This window comes from Pristiophorus japonicus, chromosome 14 (assembly GCF_044704955.1).
Source record: "Pristiophorus japonicus isolate sPriJap1 chromosome 14, sPriJap1.hap1, whole genome shotgun sequence".
In the NCBI taxonomy this organism is placed as follows: Eukaryota; Metazoa; Chordata; class Chondrichthyes; family Pristiophoridae; genus Pristiophorus; species Pristiophorus japonicus.
The window spans coordinates 85,137,870-85,159,284 of NC_091990.1; the positions used below are offsets into that span (position 1 = coordinate 85,137,870).

Sequence of the window (21,415 nt, forward strand, 5' to 3'; positions counted from 1 at the left end):
CCCGGGTGAGGGCAACACCAACTTGGTGCTATGGGAGGGGATGGCTGGGACATGGAACACATAGAATCAGAGGATGTTTACAGCATGCAAGGGAGCCATTCGGCCCGTCGAGCCTGTGCCGGCTGTCTGCAAGAGCACCTCAGCTAGCCCCGGAAATTTCGGCCAATCAGATGTGATGCTGGAGGGATAGTAGCCCGTCTCAATGAAGCCCTGCCCCGGGGGTCAACACCTTCTGGAGAGGAGTGGGGAGGGAGAACATGGGCAGAAAAAAGGAAAAGAGCAGAAAGAACCTAGCCATGTATGAAAGCACCTGTGAGGATCCTGCTTACCAGGGTCACTCACATCATATGGGAAGGGGATGGGGGGGGGGGCTCAAAGCAGGACTGAGAATGTTCACCCATCCACTTTTACCCCTCCCGATTTGAGGTCACCAGCTCACAGGAGGAACTGTATTTTTAATTAGAAATCTGACACCTATTTATTCCTTAATTCGAACATGACTCAGGCCAACCAGTCAGACGGGTTTTAATGTTGATACGGTGACAGGTTAACAATTAACCATTTGTAGTATTGCCACTGTAAAGATTTGAATAGTTAAGTCATTCCACATACACCTCAGGCACAGCCAACCCGTCTTTTTATTTTAATCACCTATTTCCTGCACAGGATATATATTTATTGAAGAAACTTCCTCCAGTGGAGCTTAGTGACGGAGCAGGAGGTTCGGCAACCTGTACTCAGTGGGCATGTCATGAACAGCAACTGCAGTGTTTGTGTTAACTAGCAGTTATATGTTTATGTAAAGCAAAGCACATGGAAATGAACAATTCCTTTTTGTTTAATTTATAACTGCAGCCAATTGAATGAAAAGGAAGTGAAAGTGGGGGAAGGCCCTCAGGAGTGGCAAAGTCCTTCACAGGCCTCCGAATTATTTAATTACTTCTGGCCCAAACATCGTGTGATCACAGAGAAACAGGGATAACTTTATTTATCAAACCACCTCCTCGCTCAGTGATAAGGGAGTTTCTCCGTCTGTCGTCTTACCCATTGCTCAGGCGCTGCTGGAGACACACATCTGGACCTGCGTCACGTAAGTCTGTAACTGTTTAATGGGGCTTTATCTGCCCACTCTTTTAGCTGTTCTGATGAACTGTTTGCTGGAGATTAATGTGCCAATATCCTTCATAATGCAATAGTCAAAAAAACATTTGAAATATTGAACACGTGTATAATAATAAAAGCTGGCTGAATATCTGGTTAGGAAAATGACTAAGGGCTTTGGCCATCAGTCGACTTCGAGATAATTATGTGTGGACCATGCTGCTTCCTCGGCTGCTGGATCATTGCAAATGTCTGGTCGAGAAAGGCGAGCCTTCATGGATGTGTAATATAGGTGGTAAAGAGAGGCATCCTCGGGCTCGGTTCATTTAACTTTGGGGCAGTGGGGCCCAGGGAGACATCTTGCAGACTATTTTCTCAGATAATTAAATCCATGCTATCAAGTCCACGCCAGGGGTGGATTGTATGCGGAAGGAATCTGTTTGAAGGGTCAAGTGGCATTTTCTCATTGCACTTTCCCGCACATTCTAAACTCTCCCAAAAGCAACTACAGTTTAGGATCTGGGGCCGATTGAACTCATGTCTTTGCTTGATTGAGCTTTGTCCCTCCATGGTACCTCGGATTCTGACCCTGGCTTCCCTACTATTGTCGCCAACCTATTCCCTGCCTCCAGGAAATAGGTATCCCAATAATCACTACATTTAACCAGTCCTGTGTAACCTGAGCTTTTTCCCTGTGTCCATTCGCATGTGCACTTTGGCTGCCATTCCGGACACGAGCCGTTCCATTTCTTTTTCCACTTTTCCTCCCCTTTATCCCCGCTATCCCTCCCTGACTATTCTCTCCTGTCGTCATGACTCCTCTCATCTCGGTTACTCTGCCTTCCCAAATCCCTACCCCAATCCTTCATTACTCTTTGACATTCCGACTCTCCTGCTACTGTTCCTGGTTTGACTCACTCCCAGATAAGCCAGCAGCTTCCCTCTGTGCCTCTCTTGGCATCCTCCGAAGAGCCCACGTCATTGCCTCCTTGCATGTCGCCACCCCAACTGTTCCACCCTATTCTCTCGCCAACCTTCCCGCCCAGCGTGCCCACTGGGAGCTAATCATGGCAATCTCCTCACCGTCCAACTAACTCCCCCACCGCCCCCCCCCCAACCACAACAAGGTTGGCCACCACTGACCCTGTCATCCATGAGCTTATCGGGGATGCTGGCATGGACATCATGGCCCGGACTAAAATTTGGCTGAGGGGTGATGACACCTTACCCCTAAATGAAGCCTCCCCGCCCAGCTCTACCTTCCACCACTTGCCCCTCCCTCCCAGACCGCCATGGTGACGGTGTGGTTCTCATCACCAAATCACACCTTGGTCTGCCCCCCTACTCCTCCGGCACTTTCTCTTCCTTTGAACATCTCACCTTATTCCACCCCTCTCGCCTCTCATTTAAAATTCTCGTTCTCTCCCACCCACCCAAGTACAATAAAAATATTCTCACCGAGATAGCTTCACTGTTTTCTTCCCTCAGCATTTGTACCGAGCAACTTCTCAAGCTTGGTCATTTCAACCTCCACTTCAATTCACCATGCTCTCTCTCCTCTGAGTTCACTGGTCTGCTATCCTCCCTTAATCTCTCCCTCCATGTAAACTCCCCAACTCATATTCACAGTCACCTCCTCGACCTTGCCATCTCTCGTGGTCTCACTACTCCCATCATGTCAATCACAGATAAGGCCATCTCTGACCACTTCCTCGTATCGCTCTCCATCCAGATCCACCTTCCCCTCCCAACCCTACTTCCTTCTGTGTCCACCCGTGGAAAACTCTCTCCCGACTCTCTTACAACTCCTGTGTTCGCCTTTGGAAAAAACTCTCTCCCAATTCACTGACAACTACACTATGAACTCCCAACTGTCCAGCCTTTGGCCCTCCATTCACCAGGAAAATTCTGCAGCCACCGATCTGCTCAACCATACCCTCAACACCACCTTCGATGCCCTAGTCCCTATTAAAACCATTACTCCCTCTCACCCTGGCCATTCCCCCTGGTACAGCCCTCATCTTCGCTCCCTTAAGTCCAAGGGGTGCAGACTTGGTGGACAACTGGTTTAGCCATTCACTGCCAGAACTGGCTAGACCACATAACCACATAAAGCATCATCGGGTCCTGCTCTCGTCTGACAAAACTGCTCATTACTCCAGGATCATTCTGGAATGCAAAGATAAATACCGGCTTCTATTCTCCACTGCCAGCAGTCTTCTTTAAACCCCTGCCCCAGTCTAGACCCTCACCTCCGACAATAAGTGCGAGGAGCTCATGGACTTCTTTATCTCTAAGATTGAGACCGTCTGTTCAGCTGCCTCTGTCTCCTCCCTTCCTTCCCCTAGCCCAGCGGGCTAAACTTCCTCTAAGGATCATCCCTATCCTAGCCCTGAATTCACATCTTCCTCCAGTTTCTCTCCAATCTACCCTATCAACCTTTCCATGCTCATCTTCTCCATGAGACCCACTTCCTGCTCCCTCGATCCTATTCCCACCAAACTGCTGACCACCCAACTTCCTTTTCTGGCTCCAAAGTTAGCTGACATTGTTAATAGTTCTCTCTCCTCAGGTACTGTCCCCCTCCCCTTCAAATCTGCCACCATCAACCCTCTCCTCAAAAAAATAACCCTTGGCCCTTTCGTCCTTGTAAATTACCGCCCCATTTCCAACCTCCCTTTCCTCTCCAAAGTCCTTGAACGTGTTGTCACCACGCAAATCTGTGCCCATCGTTCCAGCATCTCTATGTTTGAATCCCTCCAATCAGGTTCTGCACTTGTCACAGTATCAAACCCTCTCAAAGTTACAAATGACATAGAAACATAGAAAATAGGTGCTGGAGTAGACCATTCGGTCCTTCGAGCCTGTACCACCATTCAATAAGATCATGGCTGATCATTCACCTCAGTACCCCTTTCCTGCTTTCTCTCCATATCCCTTGAACCCTTTAGCTGTAAGGGCCATATCTAACTCCCTCTTGAATATATCCAACAAACTGGCATCAACAACTCTCTGCGGTAGGGAATTCCACAGGTTAACAACTCTCTGAGTGAAGAAGTTTCTCCTCATCTCAGTCCTAAATGGCTTACCCCTTATCCGTCGACTGTGTCCCCTGGTTCTGGACTTGACCAACATTGGGAACATTCTTCCTGCATCTAACCTGTCCAGTCCCATCAGAATTTTATATGTTTCTATGAGATCCCCTCTCATCCTTCTAAACTCCAGTGAATAAAGGCCCAGTCGATCCAGTCTTTCCTCATATGTCAGTCCAGCCATCCCGGGAATCAGTCTGGTGAACCTTCGCTGCACTCCCTCAATAGCAAGAACGTCCTTCCTCAGATTAGGAGACCAAAACTCAACACAATATTCCAGGTGAGGCCTCACCAAGGCCCTGTACAACTGCAGTAAGACCTCCCTGCTCCTATCCTCAAATCCCCTAGCAATGAAGGCCAACATGCCATTTGCCTTCTTCACCACCTGCTGTACCTGCATGCCAACTTTCAATGACTGATGTACCATGACACCCAGGTCTCGTTGCACCTCCCTTTTTCCTAATCTGCCGCCATTCAGATAATATTCTGCCTTTGTGTTTTTGCCCCCAAAGTGGATAACCTCATAGTTACCCACATTATACTGCATCTGCCATGCATTTGCCCACTCACCTAACCTGTCTAAGTCACCCTGCAGCCTTTGACACTGTTGACCACTCTATCCTTCTCCAACGCCTCTCCAGCATCATCCAGCTGGGTGGGACTGCACTCGCCTGGTTCCATTCTTATCTATCTAATTTTAGCCAGGGAATCACCTGCAACGGCTTCCCTTTCCGCTCCCACATCGTTACCTCTTGTGTCCCCCAAGGATCTATCCTTGGCCCCTCATATTTATATAAGAGCTAGGAGCAAAATTAGGCCATTTGGCCCTTCAAGTCTGCGCCGCCATTCAATAAGATCATGGCTGTCTTCTACCTCAACTCCACCTTCCCGCATTATCACCATATCCCTTAATTCCCTTAGTTCGCAAACACTTATCGACCTCTGCCTTGAACATACTCAACGACTGAGCATCTGCAGCTCTCTGTGGTAGAGACTTCCAAACATTCACAACCCATTGAGAGAAGAAATTTCTCATCACAGTCCTAAATGACCAACCCCTTATTCTGAGACTGTGACCCTGAGTTCTAGATTCCCCAGCCAGGGGGAAAATTTTCTCAGCATCAACCCTGTCAAACCCTTAAGAATTTTATATGTTTCAAATGGATTACCTCTCATTCTTCTAAACTCATGGGAATATAGGCATAGTCTACTCAATCTTTCCTCATACGACAATTCCCTCATCCCACGAACCTTCGTTGCACTTCCTTTATGGCCAAGTATGTCTTTCCTTGGGTAAGGAGACCAGAACTGTACACAGTACTCCAGGTGTGGTTTCACCAATGCTATGTATAATTGTAGTAAGACTTCTTGGGGCTGAAATTGCCCCTTCCGATAAGGCTGCCTGAAAGCGGCGGTCATAGGGCAGCGCGGAATGGCTGCTGACTCTCCGTGGAGGGGCTGCCATTTTGGAAATTGCCCTTTATGAGTTTTGGAGCGGTGCCTGGGAACGCCCTGTCCGTTTTCCCACCGCGGTGTGCACTCACCGACCCCTTAACAACTGGCGGGGAACCCCTCACCAAATTGCACTTTGGGAAATTCCCCCTTGGGAAATTGCCCTGTGGGAATGGCCCCGCCGATGATCGGTGCCCCCGACAGATTTTGCTGTCCGTACTCTCTCTGTGGCATGGTGGCCCAGCCATCAAGGCGCCGCAAATGAATGACAGCCTCAGCTACCCAACCCCGCCCACTTCCACCCCCCTATTTATAGCCACTCTGCCCCGCCCCCACTCCCCCCCCCCCCCATTTATGGCCACTCCGCCCCACCCCCATTTATGGCCAATTCCCCCACGCCCCCACTTCCCCCCCATTTATGGCCACTCCGCCCCGCTCCCACTCCCCCTCCCCCCCCCTCCCATTTATGGCTACTCCGCCCTGCCCCCACTCCCCCGCCCCATGATGAGGCCACTTCCGCCGCGCTCAGAAAAAATCCTCGAAGTGCTGAATTTCGCTGGTTAAGGGTGGCCAGAACACATCGAGATTGGTGGGGCCGCTCCGTTTCGGGCACTCGGCAATTTCACGTACCATTTGCTTTCCTAATTGCTTGCTGTACCTGCATGTTAATTTTCTGTGATTCATGTACAAGGACACACAGCTCCCCCATTTCTCATCTACATGGTGCCCCTTGACGACATTATCCAAAAACACAGTGCAGTTTCCACATGTATGCTGATGACACCCAGCTCTATCTCACCACCACTTCTCTCGACCCCTCCATGGGGCTAGAACCGCCACTTTTTTTGCCTGCTTAACACCCACTTAATACCTATTTAACCGATGAAATGACGTATAATGCCCCGATACAGACCATTTTGGCACAAAATGGAAACTCACGGGCTTTTTTAGGAGACTTATCGCCGAGCGCCATGTGCTTAACGCCGAGAAAAAATATTACTGCCCGCCCACTTTTTTGGGGCGGAATCAGCAGAATGGGCAATTTCAACGCACATAATATCGCCCAACGTTACTTAATGCAGAGATTCAACAATAACGTCCGGCGACTGTTTTTTGACGTAAAGAGCATATTTACCCAAACTAGTGGCCATGGAGATCGGCCACCATCAATTTCACCATCTCGCACACATATCGGCCACTCAAAAAACCATCCACAAAATGTGGAACTAACTGGGACGGACACCAGCGGTGTGGCTGGCATTTGTTAAATCCCACACTTACGTGAGGAGCTGATATCAGAAAGATTTGTCTGAAAGGGTGACAACGCTGACACACTGCTGTGTGTGTGCAACTCAGACATCAATGGTGCCCATCACCTTGGTGCCAGTTAAAGTTTATGTTGATTGGTGTTAAGTTGTATTTAACCCTTACACGGTAAGGAATCACCAGTGTGTAACGGTTCAGCTACAAGGTTATGTTCAATAACAGAAGTTTAATACCAACATTGGTCTGAAATCATATGTAACACAGCCAGTAATACCCAACCCCTGCCCACATCCCACTTTTTCCACCATTGACATCAATCACATGGTCAACATGTCCAGCAAAACAGAATACAAAGGCAAAACAGGGACGTGGTCCCCAGCCACCATACATTGCAACAAATTGCATACACCCAGATGGAGATATAACACAGCCATCACCTGCAGACATGCACCTCATTTTCCTTCCCCCCTCTCTTTCTGCACCCCACCTCTATCCCTTCCCCTCCTCGCTCCATGGTGCCTGGCCGAGGAGCTCCTCAGGCGGTGCCTCATTGGGGGGATGAAGGCAGACGCGGTGGTTGGACGGGTACGGGAGTGGGGGGTGCTGTGGGGGCAACATTCTCTGATGCAGAAGCAGGATCTTGGTCCTTGCTCTCATCTGTCATTCGCAGTGGTGGTGCAGAACCTAGGGGTGGAGTGCCGCGCTCGGGGACCACTGGGAGGGCTGTGGCAGCACTGTTCCTGGCTATCGCATCCAGGGACTCCGCCATGCATGGAATGTACTCGGCCATGATGGCCACGTGTCGGGATATGCCCCCCAAAGCTTCGATGAACTGGTCACCAATGTCTACAGTCCTCCTGGACAACTGAACCATCTCTCTGCTGCCATGTCGCGCTCGTGGAACAGACCTGCCGCGTCCACGAGGCCTCTGCGGGGTTGGTGCCGTACTGGGGACAAATGGGGTGCCCTATGGAGAGGTGCTTGGAGCCGGCACCTCCAGAGTGGAGACAGGAATGACCGGAGGCCCACTAGATGGCCTTGGGGTGGAATGGGTTCTGGAGCGTGGCGATGCAGGTTTTTCGAAGTCCGCGCTCTCATCCATCAAGAACAGACCCAGCGGATTGACGGGCGAGAATCGGAGCTCCTCAGCACCAGATGTAGTAGGATCGTCCGCCGACTCCTGCCCCGCGCCCCCACCTTCTGGCCTCTGTGGTCTTGCCTGGGGCCGCGCTGCTGGCTGAGCTGCAAGACACAAACGAGGTTATTAGAGGAGAAGGTGGTGCTAGGGTGACAAGGTGAGTCAAGCGCTACCCACCGCATATACACGACAAAAGCACCATCTCTCTCAAAATCATCGCAGACATCACATTTCATGACCATCAACACATTGTGGATTGCAGTGATTTTCATTAGGCCAGCATTATTTCTATGACACTTTTATAAATCATCTATCATATATGAATGGTCGGATATGATTTGGTGTGGCATCTATTGACTTTACATCACGCAATAGTGTAAGCTTTACACACATGGCATCATTTCAGGGTCTGCAGATGCGACCATGGCTGTCGGGGGTGCTTCCCCACGAGTGCGAGCACTCGCTCCTCCATCTCAGTGATGTCGCTGGGCACTGGTGGCCCCCGACCCGTTCGCCTCTGCACGGACCTCATCGTCGATAGCTCCTTCTGTAAAAGGTGACAGGATGACATGTCATGAGATCATTGCGTGATATCATTGTTAGGTACTGTCACAGAGACTGATACAACATATAACCGACAGATGTAATCATGATTATTATGATTATTATCATTCTTTACCTAAAGACGTAAACCATGACCGCAGGCTTTGTGTAAAACATTCCCGGTAAAAATGGAAGACCTCACATCTGCTGATAGTCTCTCATGACTCTTACAAATTAAATTATATAAATACATGAGTACATGTAAATCAATGTAATACTTACTCTTGTGGATCCCACAAGGTCGTTCCATTGTTTGCGGCATTGGTTGCCCTCACGCACTTCGTTGGTCGCCGACGAGACCACCTCTGCTATCTCGGCCCATATCCTCTGGTAGGCCTTTGGGGTGGGCTTCCCACACCCTCCCTGGGTCAAATCACCCCAGCGTAACTCGACCTCCTGCAGGAGAGAGGCATTTGCCTCGTCCGAGAACCTCCTGGCTCTTTTGCAGCCTCCAATGTGCTACTCTCCCAGCTCACTGCTCTCTCCAGCGTCAGTCTCCACAACATGCTGTGATGCCTCCTCCTCTCCCTCCATTATAGGGCAAATTCGGTCAAATATGTGGCTGTTAACAGCTACTTTTGGTTTGCCTACTTGCTGTAAAGCTCTAAAGTCTCCCTCCTTCCTCCCAAAGCAGCCACACTACACCCAGCCATGCCTTCAGTCCCTCTGAGCTCCCTCTCTCTCTGTCTCCTCTTCTGCGCATGTCATGGTGACCCTTGACCTCCTGAAACACGGGAATCGAACGTTGCCATGCCGTTGCTAAGAACGGCCACACCTTACGGCAGAAGGTCAAAAACATTTAATGCTACCGCCCATTTGATATCGCTCACGGTAACGTCTATTTTCAAAAATGTAAACTAGCTGTTTTGAGAATGAGCAAGAAGCCGGCGATCTGAAAACCCATTGTTACCACCCATGCCGGAAATAACGCCCCATTTTGGGCGATAACCACAAAAGTGGAGGTTTTAGCCTGTGTCTCTAAATTTGTAATCTGTTTGTCCGACATCCAGTTCTGGATAAGCAGAAATATTCTCCAATTAAATACTGGGTAGACTAAAGCCATTGTATTTGGTCCTCGCCACAAACACCGTTCCCTAGTTACTGACTCCAGCCCTCTCCCTAACATCTGTCTGAGGCTGAACCAGACTGTTCGCAACCTTGGTGCCATATTTGACCCTGAAATGAGTTCCTAACCACATATCCACGGCATAACTAAGACCGCCTATTTCCACCTCCGTAACATCACCCGTCTCTGCCCCTGCCTCAGCTCATCCGCTGCTGAAATCCTCATCTATGCCTTTGTTACCTCTAGACTTGACTATTCCAATGTACTCCTGGCTGGCTTCCCACATTCTACCCTACGTAAACTTGAGGCCATCTAAAACTCGGCTGCCTGTGTCCTAACTCGTACCAAGTCATGATCACCCATCACCCTGGTGCTCGTTGACCTACATTGCCTCCTGGTTAAGCAACACCTCAATTTCAAAATTCTCATCCTGGTTTTCAAATTCCTCCATGGCCTCACCCCTCCCTTCCTCTGTAATCTATTCTAGCCCCACAACTGCCCCCCTCTGCCGCCCCCCCCCCCCCCCCGGAAATATCTGCGCTCCTTTAATTCTGCCCTCCTGAGCAGTCCTGATTATAATCACTCCACCATTGGTGGCCGTGCCTCTGTTGCCTAGGCCCTAAGCTCCGGAATTCCCAATGTAAACCTCTCCATCTCTCTAATACAAAAGCAAAAGACTACGGATGCTGGAATCTGGACTAAAAACAGAAAATGCTGGAAATCTCAGCGGGTCAGGCAGCATCTGTGGAGAGAAACAGAGTTAACGTTTCAGGTCGATGACGCTTCGTCAGAACTGGAGAGTGTTCAAAAAGAATACACTCTTCACAAACACTGAAGGGGGGGGGGGGTAGAAAGAACAAAAGGGAAGGTCTGTGATAGGGTGGAAGGTAGGAGAGATTAGAGACAAAAGGGACGATGTCCTAAATTCAAATGGTAATGCCAGGAGTTAGAAAAACATTAGTCAAGATAGGGTGTGAATGGTGGGATAATGACCAGCTGCCATTAGAGGTGGGAGGGGGAGGGGGGGGGGGGGAGGGGCGGGGGGGGCGGAGGGGCGGGAGCCAAAGATTGGCAGCGGTTACGCTCTAAAATTGTTGAACTCGATGTTGAGTCCAGAACGCTGTAAAGTGCCTAAACAAAAAGATGAGGTGCTGTTCCTCGAGCTTGCGTTGAGCTTTGTTGGAACAGTGGAGGAGACCAAGGACAGAAAGGTCGGAGTGGGAATGCAATGGAGAATTAAAGTGACAGGTGACCGGAAGCTCAGGGTCACACTTGCGGACTGAACGGAGGTGCTCCGCAAAGCGGTCACCCAATCTACGCTTGGGCTCCCCAATGTAGAAGAGACCACATCATGAGAAGAACTCTCTCTCCCTCCTCCTTTAAGACGCTCCTTATAACCTACTTCTCCTGATTGAGGATGGGTTTCCTGTGCACATCAGTTAAAGGCATTGCAGTCAGAGAGCTATAGAAGGTTCATATTGGTATCACTGTTCCCCAGGCCACTTACTTCCTCCCCCTGCTACTGAGCAACCAAAAACAGTTGGGAAGAAGATTTTTATTTGACCAATTGCTGGAGGCCCTGGAACAGTTGCTGTGCATTATCGAAGAACCACTGCACAAAGTGCAGTGTTGCTAATATCTTCCCTTCGAAATGCTGCAGGTTACCAATAACTAACTACTGACACTACCAGACCCAACCACCGCTCCACATACTATTTACAATATATATCAATGATTTAGATGAAGGAATTGAGGGTAATAGCTCCAGGTTTGCAGATGACAGTAAGCTGGGTGGCGGTGTGAGCTGTGAGGAGGACGCTAAGAGGCTGCAGGGGGATTGGACAGGTTAGGTGAGTGGGCAGATGCATGCAGGTGCAGTATAATGTGGATGAATGTGAGATTATCCACTTTTGGTGGCAAAAACACGAAGACAGAATATTATCTGAATGGCTGCAGATTAGGAAAAGGGGAGGTGCAACGAGACCTGGGTGTCATAGTACATCAGTCACTGTAAGTTGGCATGCAAGTACAGCAGGCGGTGAAGAAGGCAACTGGCATGCTGGCCTTCATAGCTAGGGGATTTGAGCATAGGAGCAGGGAAGTCTTACTGCAGTTGTACAAGGCCTTGGTGAGGCCTCACCTGGAATATTGTGTTCCGTTTTGGTCTCCTAATCTGAGGAAGGAGATTCTTGCTATTGAGGGAGTGCAGCGAAGGTTCACCAGACTGATTCCCGGGATGGCAGGACTGACATATGAGGAGAGACTGGATCGACTGGGCCTGTATTCACTGGAGTTTAGAAGGATGAGAGGGGATCTCATAGAAACATATAAAATTCTGATGGGACTGGACAGGTTAGATGCAGGAAGAATGTTCCCAATGTTGGGCAAGTCCAGAACCAGGGGACACAGTCTAAGGATAAGGGGTAAGCCATTTAGGACCAAGATGAGGAGAAACTTCTTCACTCGGAGAGTTGTTAACCTGTGGAATTCTCTATCGCAGAGAGTTGTTGATGCCAGTTCATTGGATATATTCAAGAGGGAGTTAGATATGGCCCTTATGGCTAAAGGGATCAAGGGGTATGGAGAGAAAGTGGGAAAGGGGTACTGAAGTGAATGATCAGCCATGATCTTATTGAATGGTGGTGCAGGCTCGAAGAGCTGAATGGCCTACTCTTGCACCTATTTTCTATGTTTCTATACCCCCGCACTAAAGTAGTGCCAATTTGGCTCAGCAAGCTCAGTGTAGTCATAAACACTGAAAGCTGTCACCTCCTTACTGTGTCGACTTCTTACTCTGGCTCATAGAATCATAGAATAGCACAACACAGAAGGAGGCCATTCGGCCCATCAAGTCTGTGCCAGCTCTTTGAAGAGCGATCCAGTTAGATCCATTCCCCCACTCTCTCCCCATATCCCTGCAATTTTTTTTCCTTCAAGTATTTAACCAATTCCTTTTTGAAGGCTACTATTGAATCCACCACAATATCAGGCAGTGATTCCAAATACTAACCACTCGTTGCATTAAAACAAAGTTTTTCCTCATGTCGCCTCCGGTTCTTTTGCCAATCACCTTAAATCTGTGCCCTCTGGTTATCAACTCTTTCACGGCCATCGGACGTCCCATAAGTGCTTTACAGCCAATGTAGTCGCTGTTGTAGTGTAGGAAACGGCCCTACAGCCATTGGAAACAGTTTCCCCTTTATTTATTTAATCTAAATCTTTCATGATTTTAAACACCTCTATCAAATCTCCTCTTAGCCGTCTCTGCTCCAAGGAGAACAACCCCAGCTTCTCCAGTTAATACACGTAACTGTAATCTCTCATCCCTGGAACCATTCTGGTGAATCTCTTCTGTACCATTTCCAAAGCCTTCATGTCCTTCCGAAAGTGTGGTGCCCAGAATTGGACACAATACTCCAGCTGGGGTTGAACTAGTGTTTTATTCAGGTTTAGCATAACTTTCTGGCTTTTGTACTCTATGCCTCTATTAAAAAGCCCAGGGTCCCATATGCTTAATTAACTGCTTTGTTAACTTGTCCTGCCACCTTCAAAGATTTGTGCACAGCACCACCAGGTCTTGCACCCTCTCTAAAATTGTACAATTTAGTATGTATGGTCTCCTCATTCATCTTACCAAAATGTATCACCTCACACTTCGCATTGAATTTCATCTGCCCTATATCCGCCAGTTCTACCAGCCTGTCGATGTCTTCTTGAAGTCTTTTACTATCCTCTTCACTGTTTACTACACTTCCAAGTTACATGTCACCTGCCAATTTCCCATTCCAGGAATCGTAACTTGAAGGAAAGGGTTAACACCACAACTGTCGTAGTTCAATCTACAGCCGTATCGATCGAGTGGTGTTCAAGTAATTGGGGCCAGGACATGAGTCCGTCTACTAAGAGGCAATGAGGAGGGGAACCGTGTCATTGAAACTGGCTCATGGATTTAGATCTGGAGACTTGAGCCCGATTTTAACGTAACCCACTAGGCAGACACCACTGGTGGGTTTGGGCCAGTCGGCCATTTTACACCCCAACCAATCTACTCTCCATTCAATTCCTTTGAAAGTGAAGTCAGATGGGGCATAAAGCGGGAACCCAACTCAAACCTATCCCGCTCCGTTCTATTCCGCCAGGCGGGTTAGGATAAAATCGCGGTATCGCTGCCATCAAAGAGCTAGTGATGTTATTTTTCATGGTTTGAAGTTCCTGTTTATCCAAATGCAAATTATGTTTTGTGATTTTATTGCATCACGAGATGAAATCTACCCATGACTGATTTCTTTTTCACTCAATGCAATGAGATGAAAAACTGACAATGAACCGAACAAAAAGTCAGCCAATCGGCAGGTTGCTGTGCAGCGATTGGTCGGGTCAGCTTTACCATCGATACCCTATGGCACAGTGAGGGCCATTCGTCTTGCCTGGCCGATGGATTGGCAGCAACAGGCCCCTCCCCCAGATTTGAGAGGACGAGGAGAGTCTGCGGTACATCAGAACGTATGTTAAATAGCACACACAGACTTTCCCCACATCACCCGTTCGGGTAATGCTCTGCTCAATCACCTGATCATCAACCCTCTTTCCAGTCTCTGCATTTGTTTTGCTCCCAGTTTTTGGATAGTCTGGCAATTTAAAAAAAAATCCCAGCTGCATCCCTTTAAAGGCTGCTAACATGCTCAATAATCTGCCCGCCCCCCACCACCACTGCTCTCCCGTACAGTGTCAGCCATGGCTCAGTGGTAGCATTCACCTCCGAGTCAGAAGGTGATGGGTTCAAGTCCCATTGCAGAGACTTGAGCACGTCATCTATGCTGACACTCCAGTGCAGTACTGAGGGAGTGCTGCACGGTCAGAGGTGCCAGCTTTTGGATGAGACGTTAAAATGAGGCTCTGTCTGCCCTCTCAGGTAGGTGCAAAAGATCCTAGGGTACCAATCAAAGAAGAGCAGGGGAGTTCTCCCTAATAAACTGGCCAATACATATCCCCTAACCAATATCTAAAAAGCAGATTATCTGCTCCTGTTTGTTGCTATTTGTGGGAGCGTGCTTTCTGCAAATTGCTGGCTGCATTTCCTACATTCCAACAGCGATGACATAGAAACATAGAATCATAGAAAATAGGTGCAGGAGTAGGCCATCCGGCCCTTCGAGCCTGCACCACCATTCAATAAGATCATGGCTGATCATTCCTTCAGTACCCCGTTCCTCCTTTCTCTCCATACCCCTTGATCCCTTTAGCAGCAAGGGTCATATCTAACAATGACAATTCAAAAGTACTTCATTAGCTGTAAAGCATTTTGGAACCAAAGACCAAACTCAAACAGAAAGTGCCAGAAGCACTCAGCAGGTCAGGCAGTTCCCGTGGTGGAGAAGTGGCAGGCTGACGTTATCATGTTTGGATCCTTCATCAGAGAGGAAAGCCTGCTAGCTCACAGCCCTCACTCCTGTTGAATTCCTCATCCAAATTCTACAGTATTGGCTCTACACCATGTGTTGCCTCAAATGATTTCAGAAATCCACATAAAACCGAGGCGACACTTTCAAATAGGTACGGAATTGAAGCAGTTCAGTATTAAAGGAGAATCGTTTCTTGGTGTGATTGGCATCACTCTCCATTCTCTGCCCCCCACATCCCCTGCCCAAGAAATCAGCATAGACTGGGAATGGACATAGAGCACAGTGCACTCTCTGAGAAGTTGATCCGGAGTTGCCATCGATGACACTTACAAATAGAAAGGGTTGTAGTGTGACACAATGATCTCCAGGCCCATCCCACCCTTTCTGGCCCCATCTCAAGTTAAATATTCCAGGCTGTTGCAAGCTGCTGTCAGATTTAGCTTCTACCTATACTGAGTCACCCGAGATGTGAAACTGAAGCTATGCCAGTGCATTTTTGTATCATGACATTAGAAAACTGGCTGCACGACGATCCCCCAAAACCCCCCACCCTCTCTCGCGTGACGTGACGATTTCCAGGACCCTCCCGTGACTTGCTGATCACTGGACCCCCCCCCGTGACACAGTGATCCCCAGAACAACCCCCCCCCCCGTGGCACATTGATACCGAGACCCCCCCCCCCGTGACACAGTGATCCCCAGAACACCCCACCCCCCCCGTCACACAATGATCCCCAGAACAACCCCCCTCTCCGTGGCACATTGATCCCGAGACCCCCCCCCCCCCCTGTGACACAGTGATCCCCAGGACACACCCCCCCACCCCAATAACACAGTGATCCCCAGAACAACCCCCCCCCCTGCCCTGCCATGGCACATTAATCCCGAGACACCCCTGCCCCCCATGACACAGTGATCCCCAGACCCCCCCCGTGACACAGTGATCCCCAGACCGCCCCCCTTGCGTGATACAGTGAGGAACACTGTAAACCATTGTAAATATGTGCTGACATGGCGTGCAGGAGGAGCAGCAGATGACACGGTGTGTTGGGAGAACGGAGGGTAGAAGGGAGCCATCTCTGAGCCTCCTGATTCAGAGACCCGGACACTGAGCAAACATTGGTGCTCGCTCACGCTAGAAGATCCTGTCTGTGGCCTCTAATGATAGTGATTGTCCTTCAGCTTTTACTGCTTTATATTCCACACAAACAATGGAAATGTAAATAATGAATGAATGCCTTACTGTCTACAACCACTCCCTTTGTTATCTTTGGAAGTAGTACAGGTTATTACGCTGCTAAGCAGGTTCGTTTAACACCTTATTCCAGGGACTGGTGCAGTGAGTGCAAATGCCACAGTTCAGAGCTTTTTAACGACAGAGTGATCAGAATTAGAATCCTTGAGAACTGGGATGCACAGAGCCTGTACATGTGTGTGTAAAATGTAATTGTCCCATTTCAGGATTTTAGATCAAGCCATCATGGGAATGCTGTCATCATAGGCAGTCCCTCGAAATTGAGGAAGACTTGCTTCCACTCTAAAAGTGAGTTCTCAGGTGACTGAACAATCCAATACGGGAATTACAGTCTCTGTCACAGGTGGGACAGATAGTCGTTGAAGGAAAGGGAGTGTGGGACTGTTTGCTGCATGCTCCTTCCGCTTGATTTCTGCATGCTCTCGGTGACGAGACTCAAGGTGCTCAGCGCCCTCCCAGATGCTGTTCCTCCACTTGTGGCGGTCTTGGGCCAGGAATTCCCAGGTGCCGGTGGGGATGTTGCACTTTATCAAGGAAGCTTTGAAATGTTTCCTCTGCCCATCTGGGGCTCGCTTGCCATGTCAGAGCTTCGAGGAGCGCTTGCTTTGGGCATGCGGACGATGTGGCCCGCCCATCGGAGCTGGTCGAGTGTGGTCAGTGCTTCGATGCTGGGGATGTTGGCCTGAGCGAGAACACTGACATTGGTGTGTCTATCCTCCCAGTGGATTTGCAGGATTTTGCAGAGGCAGCGTTGGTGGTACTTCTCCAGTGCTTTGAGATGTCTACTGTATATTGGCCATGTCAAGCAGCTCCTTGCTGTAATATATGTTTAGAATGCTAATACTGAGCTAAACCTAGCTCTCGAGAGGTTAAGTCCACAAGACAGCAAGGCCAACAGCTAGATAAAGAGTCAGGCGGAACCTGAATCCTACAAATGATCAGAGATAATATGACATTCCAGTGACTGTTGGCATTCATTGCTGCTTTGTCACTTTGCCAATTTTATTCATTTGAATTGAGCAGAGGCTCATTGCCAAGATAGGCTGGTGGGCTAAAGTTCCTGGGTAGGGAAGAGCGAGTGGGATTTGACTGTAAACTGACACTGGAGTCAGGCTTTTAAATAAAGAGAGACACAGACACCAAAATGGCAGCCTGTTTTTAGAAATAGGATACAGAACAGTCGGGAGGCAGTAAGCTATGAAAGCTGGGAGTCTGCAAGGAAAGGAGGTTCTTCCCTGGGCTGTAGGACAGAAGCAAGGATCTTCCCACCCACATCCATGAGTCTTCCGATGCCCCCCTCCACTTTAACAGTTTCCTGACCCCAACCGTCTCCTTTTCACTATGGACGTCCAATCCCTCTACACTTCCATCCCCCACCAGGACGGCCGGAGGGTGCTCCGCTTCTTCCTCGAGCAGAGGCCCAACCAGTCCCCATCCACCTCCACCCTCCTCCGCCTGGCTGACCCTGTTCTCACATTGAACAACTTCTCCTTTGACTCCACTCATGTCCTCCAAATTAAAGGTGTTGCTATGGGAACTCCTGGCTATGCCTGCCTTTTCGTGGGATGTGTGGAACATTCTTTGTTCCAGTCCTACTCGGGTCCCCTTCCTCGCCGCTTTTTCCGGTACATTGATAACTATCGGTGACGTTTCCTGCTCTCGCCCTGAACTAGAAAATGTCATTCACTTTGCATCCAACAATGTTCCAATGAAGGTCAACGCAAGCTCGAAGAACAGCACCTCATCTTTCGTTTAGGCACTTTACAGCCTTCTGGACTCAACATCGAGTTCAACAATTTCAGAGCATAACCACTGCCCATATTTTTTTTTGTTTTTTCTGTTTTTTCTCTCTTTCCCACAGCAGCTGTTGATGACTCTGCCATCTCCATTCACACCCTATCTAGATTCATCTTTTGTTTCTTAACTTGTCCCATTACCATCTCCTTTTGCCTTGCACCATCATCCCTTAATCTCTCTTAATCACTCCTGCCCTCCACCCTATCACAGACCTTCCCTTTTATTCTTTCCTCCCTTCCCCACTTTCCCTGCCACTACACCTGCTTAAAAACCTGTTACAGCTCTAACTTTTTCCAGTTCTGACGCAGGGTCATCGACCTGAAACATTAAATCTGTTTCTCTCGCCACAGATGCTGCCTGACCGGCTGAGTATTTCCAGCATTTTCTGTTTTTATTTCAGATTGCAGCATCTGCAGTGTTTTGCTTTTGAAGAGGGTTTATTCGATGGGTCGTTACTGTGAATTACATAGAAATACCTGGCACAGAAACAGGCCGTTTGACTCAACCAGTTGCGCAGTGTGTATACACCACACGAGCCTCATCCTCGAATTAACTCTTCCCACCCTTTCTTCCTCACGTTGCTTACCGAATTGAACCAAGCCTCATCTCATCTAACTTGTTCTGTCATTAGTGAGATTAAAGAAATACACTGTTCCTTATCCCACTGTTAACAATTTAAAATCGCCTTAAGCAAATGTTGGGAAGAAAGATATCCATTCTTTGCTGTGTTCTTCTGACCTGCAGCCAGAATGTTACAATTGCCCTCTGTTTGACTGCATGAGTTTACAAGCAACTACAAATCACTTCCCTTTTGATTGCCTTAACTTTAAGCTTGTTAATGAGATCATTATTTCCCTCCGTTTCCAGATCATGATTCTGCAGGACAGAAGTGTAATGAATGCTCAGTTCAGAAGCCACCCTGTACCTCAGCAATTACCACCCACATGGAGCACCCTCGGCCCTGAAAGCAACGGTAAGATTTAGAGATGACATTTACAAAAATGCACATTTAAAAACGGCGGGGGTAGATTTTGATTTTGTCTCATGGTGTAAAATGTGTCTGTTTTCATTTCTATCAATTAGCCCGTTATACATCGTTCCCAATTAGCCCATTATACATCGCTCGCTACCAGTTAGCCTGTTATACATCTCTCCCAATTTCTAGTTCCATTGAATTCAATTTCTGTTGGAAATAATTATTGGGAGAGATGTAAAACAAGTTGCTAACTCCCCTGTTTTACACAAGCGCACAAAGTCAAGATCTACCCCAGGCAATTTTAGAAACAGAAAATGGACATTAGGTCCACAAAGCCACCCTTTTCAGTGACCAACCCACCTTCTCCCCTTATCCTTCAATCCCTCTTTGTCAAAACACATCTTTTCAACTCATTTATACTTCTGCGTTTGCTTTTCCTTATAGTCTATTATACAGTCAGCACATTGGCCATAACAATTCAAAGATAAGGGCTCATCATCATCATAGGCAGTCCCTCGAAATCGAGGAAGACTTGCTTCCACTCTAAAAGTGAGTTCTCAAGGTGATTGAACAGTTCAATACGGGAATTACAGTCTCTGTCACAGGTGGGACAGACAGTGGTTGAAGGAAAGGGTGGGTGGGGAGTCTGGTTTGCTGCACGCTCCTTCCGCTGTCTGCGCTTGATTTCTGCATGCTCTCGGTGACAAGACTCCAGGTGCTCAACGCCCTCCCGGATGCTCTTCCTCCACTTTGAGCGGTCTTGGGCCAGAGATTCCCAGGTGTCGGTGGGGGTGTTGCACTTTATCAAGGAGGTTTTGAGGGTGTCCTTGAAATGTTTCCTCTGCCCACCAGGGGCTCACTTGCCGTGAAGGAGTTCCGAGTAGAACGCTTGGTTTGGGAATCTCGTGTCGGGCATGCGGACGATGTGGCCCGCCCAACGGAGCTGATCAAGTGTGGTCAGTGCTTCGATGCTGGGGATGTTGGCCTGAGCGAGAACACAGACGTTGGTGCGTCAATCCTCCCAGTGGATATGCAGGATTTTGCGGATCAGCTGCTCTGCTTTCTATAAGAGGGGATCTCATAGAAACATATAAGATTCTGACAGGATTGGACAGGTTAGATGCAGGAAGAATGTTCCCAATGTAGGGGAAGTCCAGAACCAGGGGTCACAGTCTAAGGATAAGGGGTAAGCCATTTAGGACCGAGATGAGGAGAAACTTCTTCACCCAGAGAGTTGTGAACCTGTGGAATTCTCTACCACAAAAAAAGTTGTTGAGGCCAGTTCATTAGATATATTCAAAAGGGAGTTAGATGGGGCCCACACGGCTAGAGGGATCAAGGGATATGGAGAGAAAGCAGGAATGGGGGACTGAAATGCATGATCAGCCATGATCATATTGAATGGTGGTGCAGGCTCGAAGGCCGAATGACCTACTCCTGCACCTATTTTCTATGTTTCTATGACCAATAATCACACAAGGATATGAAGCTGAAGCATCATGAAGTCAAACGTACAACAGCTTTACTAAATGTGTCAGTATGTCAACTTTTGAAAAGCCAATGACAATGTTTCTGCTTTAAAGAAACTACCGACTATGGGATTATCTGCTTAGAAGGGCCGAATGGCCTACTCCTGCACCTATTTTCTATGTTTCTATGAAATGCAGAGTGATCTACTCTGACACCATAAGATAGACAAACTTTAGTGCACATTTCCTACCTGTTCTCACACTGCACACAATAGGACAAATCTATGTCACACTTTGAAAGGTAGGCAATTCAAATGTGCAGAAAAACTCTCCGGTGGCCGCTGTTAAGTTGCCTCCTTTATCCGGAAACAGTTGGTGCGAGGAATTAAAATCGTCAGACTCCATTTACCAGCCCAAGGCCGAACTGCCCCGCTCGACGACATATTGGCCCTGAAATAGCGGCCTCTCCGGGTGCGTACGATGTGCGCATGCGCCCGAAGAGGCCCCGCAAAATCCGGGTTTAGGCACGCAAAGCACATGCACCTGAACCCGGCTCTTGTGACCTTTTGACAGATTGTTGCATCCCCAGGAGAAGGGCCTTCGTGGGCGGAGAGTTGGGGTATTTGCCCAACTTTTTCCCAGCGAATGTCCTTCAAACTCTTACACCTGGTAAAAACAGGCGCAGGGCCTGGATTTACCAGTGTAAGAGTTTTAATAGATCGAAAAAATAAATGTTATTACTTATTTTTATATTAAAAACCCTGTGTATAAAGGCAAGTTTATTTTTCACACTATTAA

The 21,415-nt window shown here is 48.4% G+C and overlaps 1 protein-coding gene across 3 annotated transcripts in view; it reads left to right on the forward strand.

Moving 5' to 3' along the window:
* Positions 1–720: 720 nt before the first annotated feature.
* LOC139279963 (ETS homologous factor-like) overlaps positions 721–21,415 on the forward strand; it is a 225,238-nt gene continuing 204,543 nt past the window's right edge. For all 3 annotated transcript variants that reach the window (XM_070899326.1, XM_070899327.1, XM_070899328.1), the window contains exons 1-2: positions 721–1,090; positions 19,040–19,145. In XM_070899326.1, the coding sequence (XP_070755427.1) occupies positions 19,043–19,145 (103 nt within the window). In that variant the 5' untranslated portion in view covers positions 721–1,090; positions 19,040–19,042. The remainder of the gene's footprint in view (positions 1,091–19,039; positions 19,146–21,415) is intronic.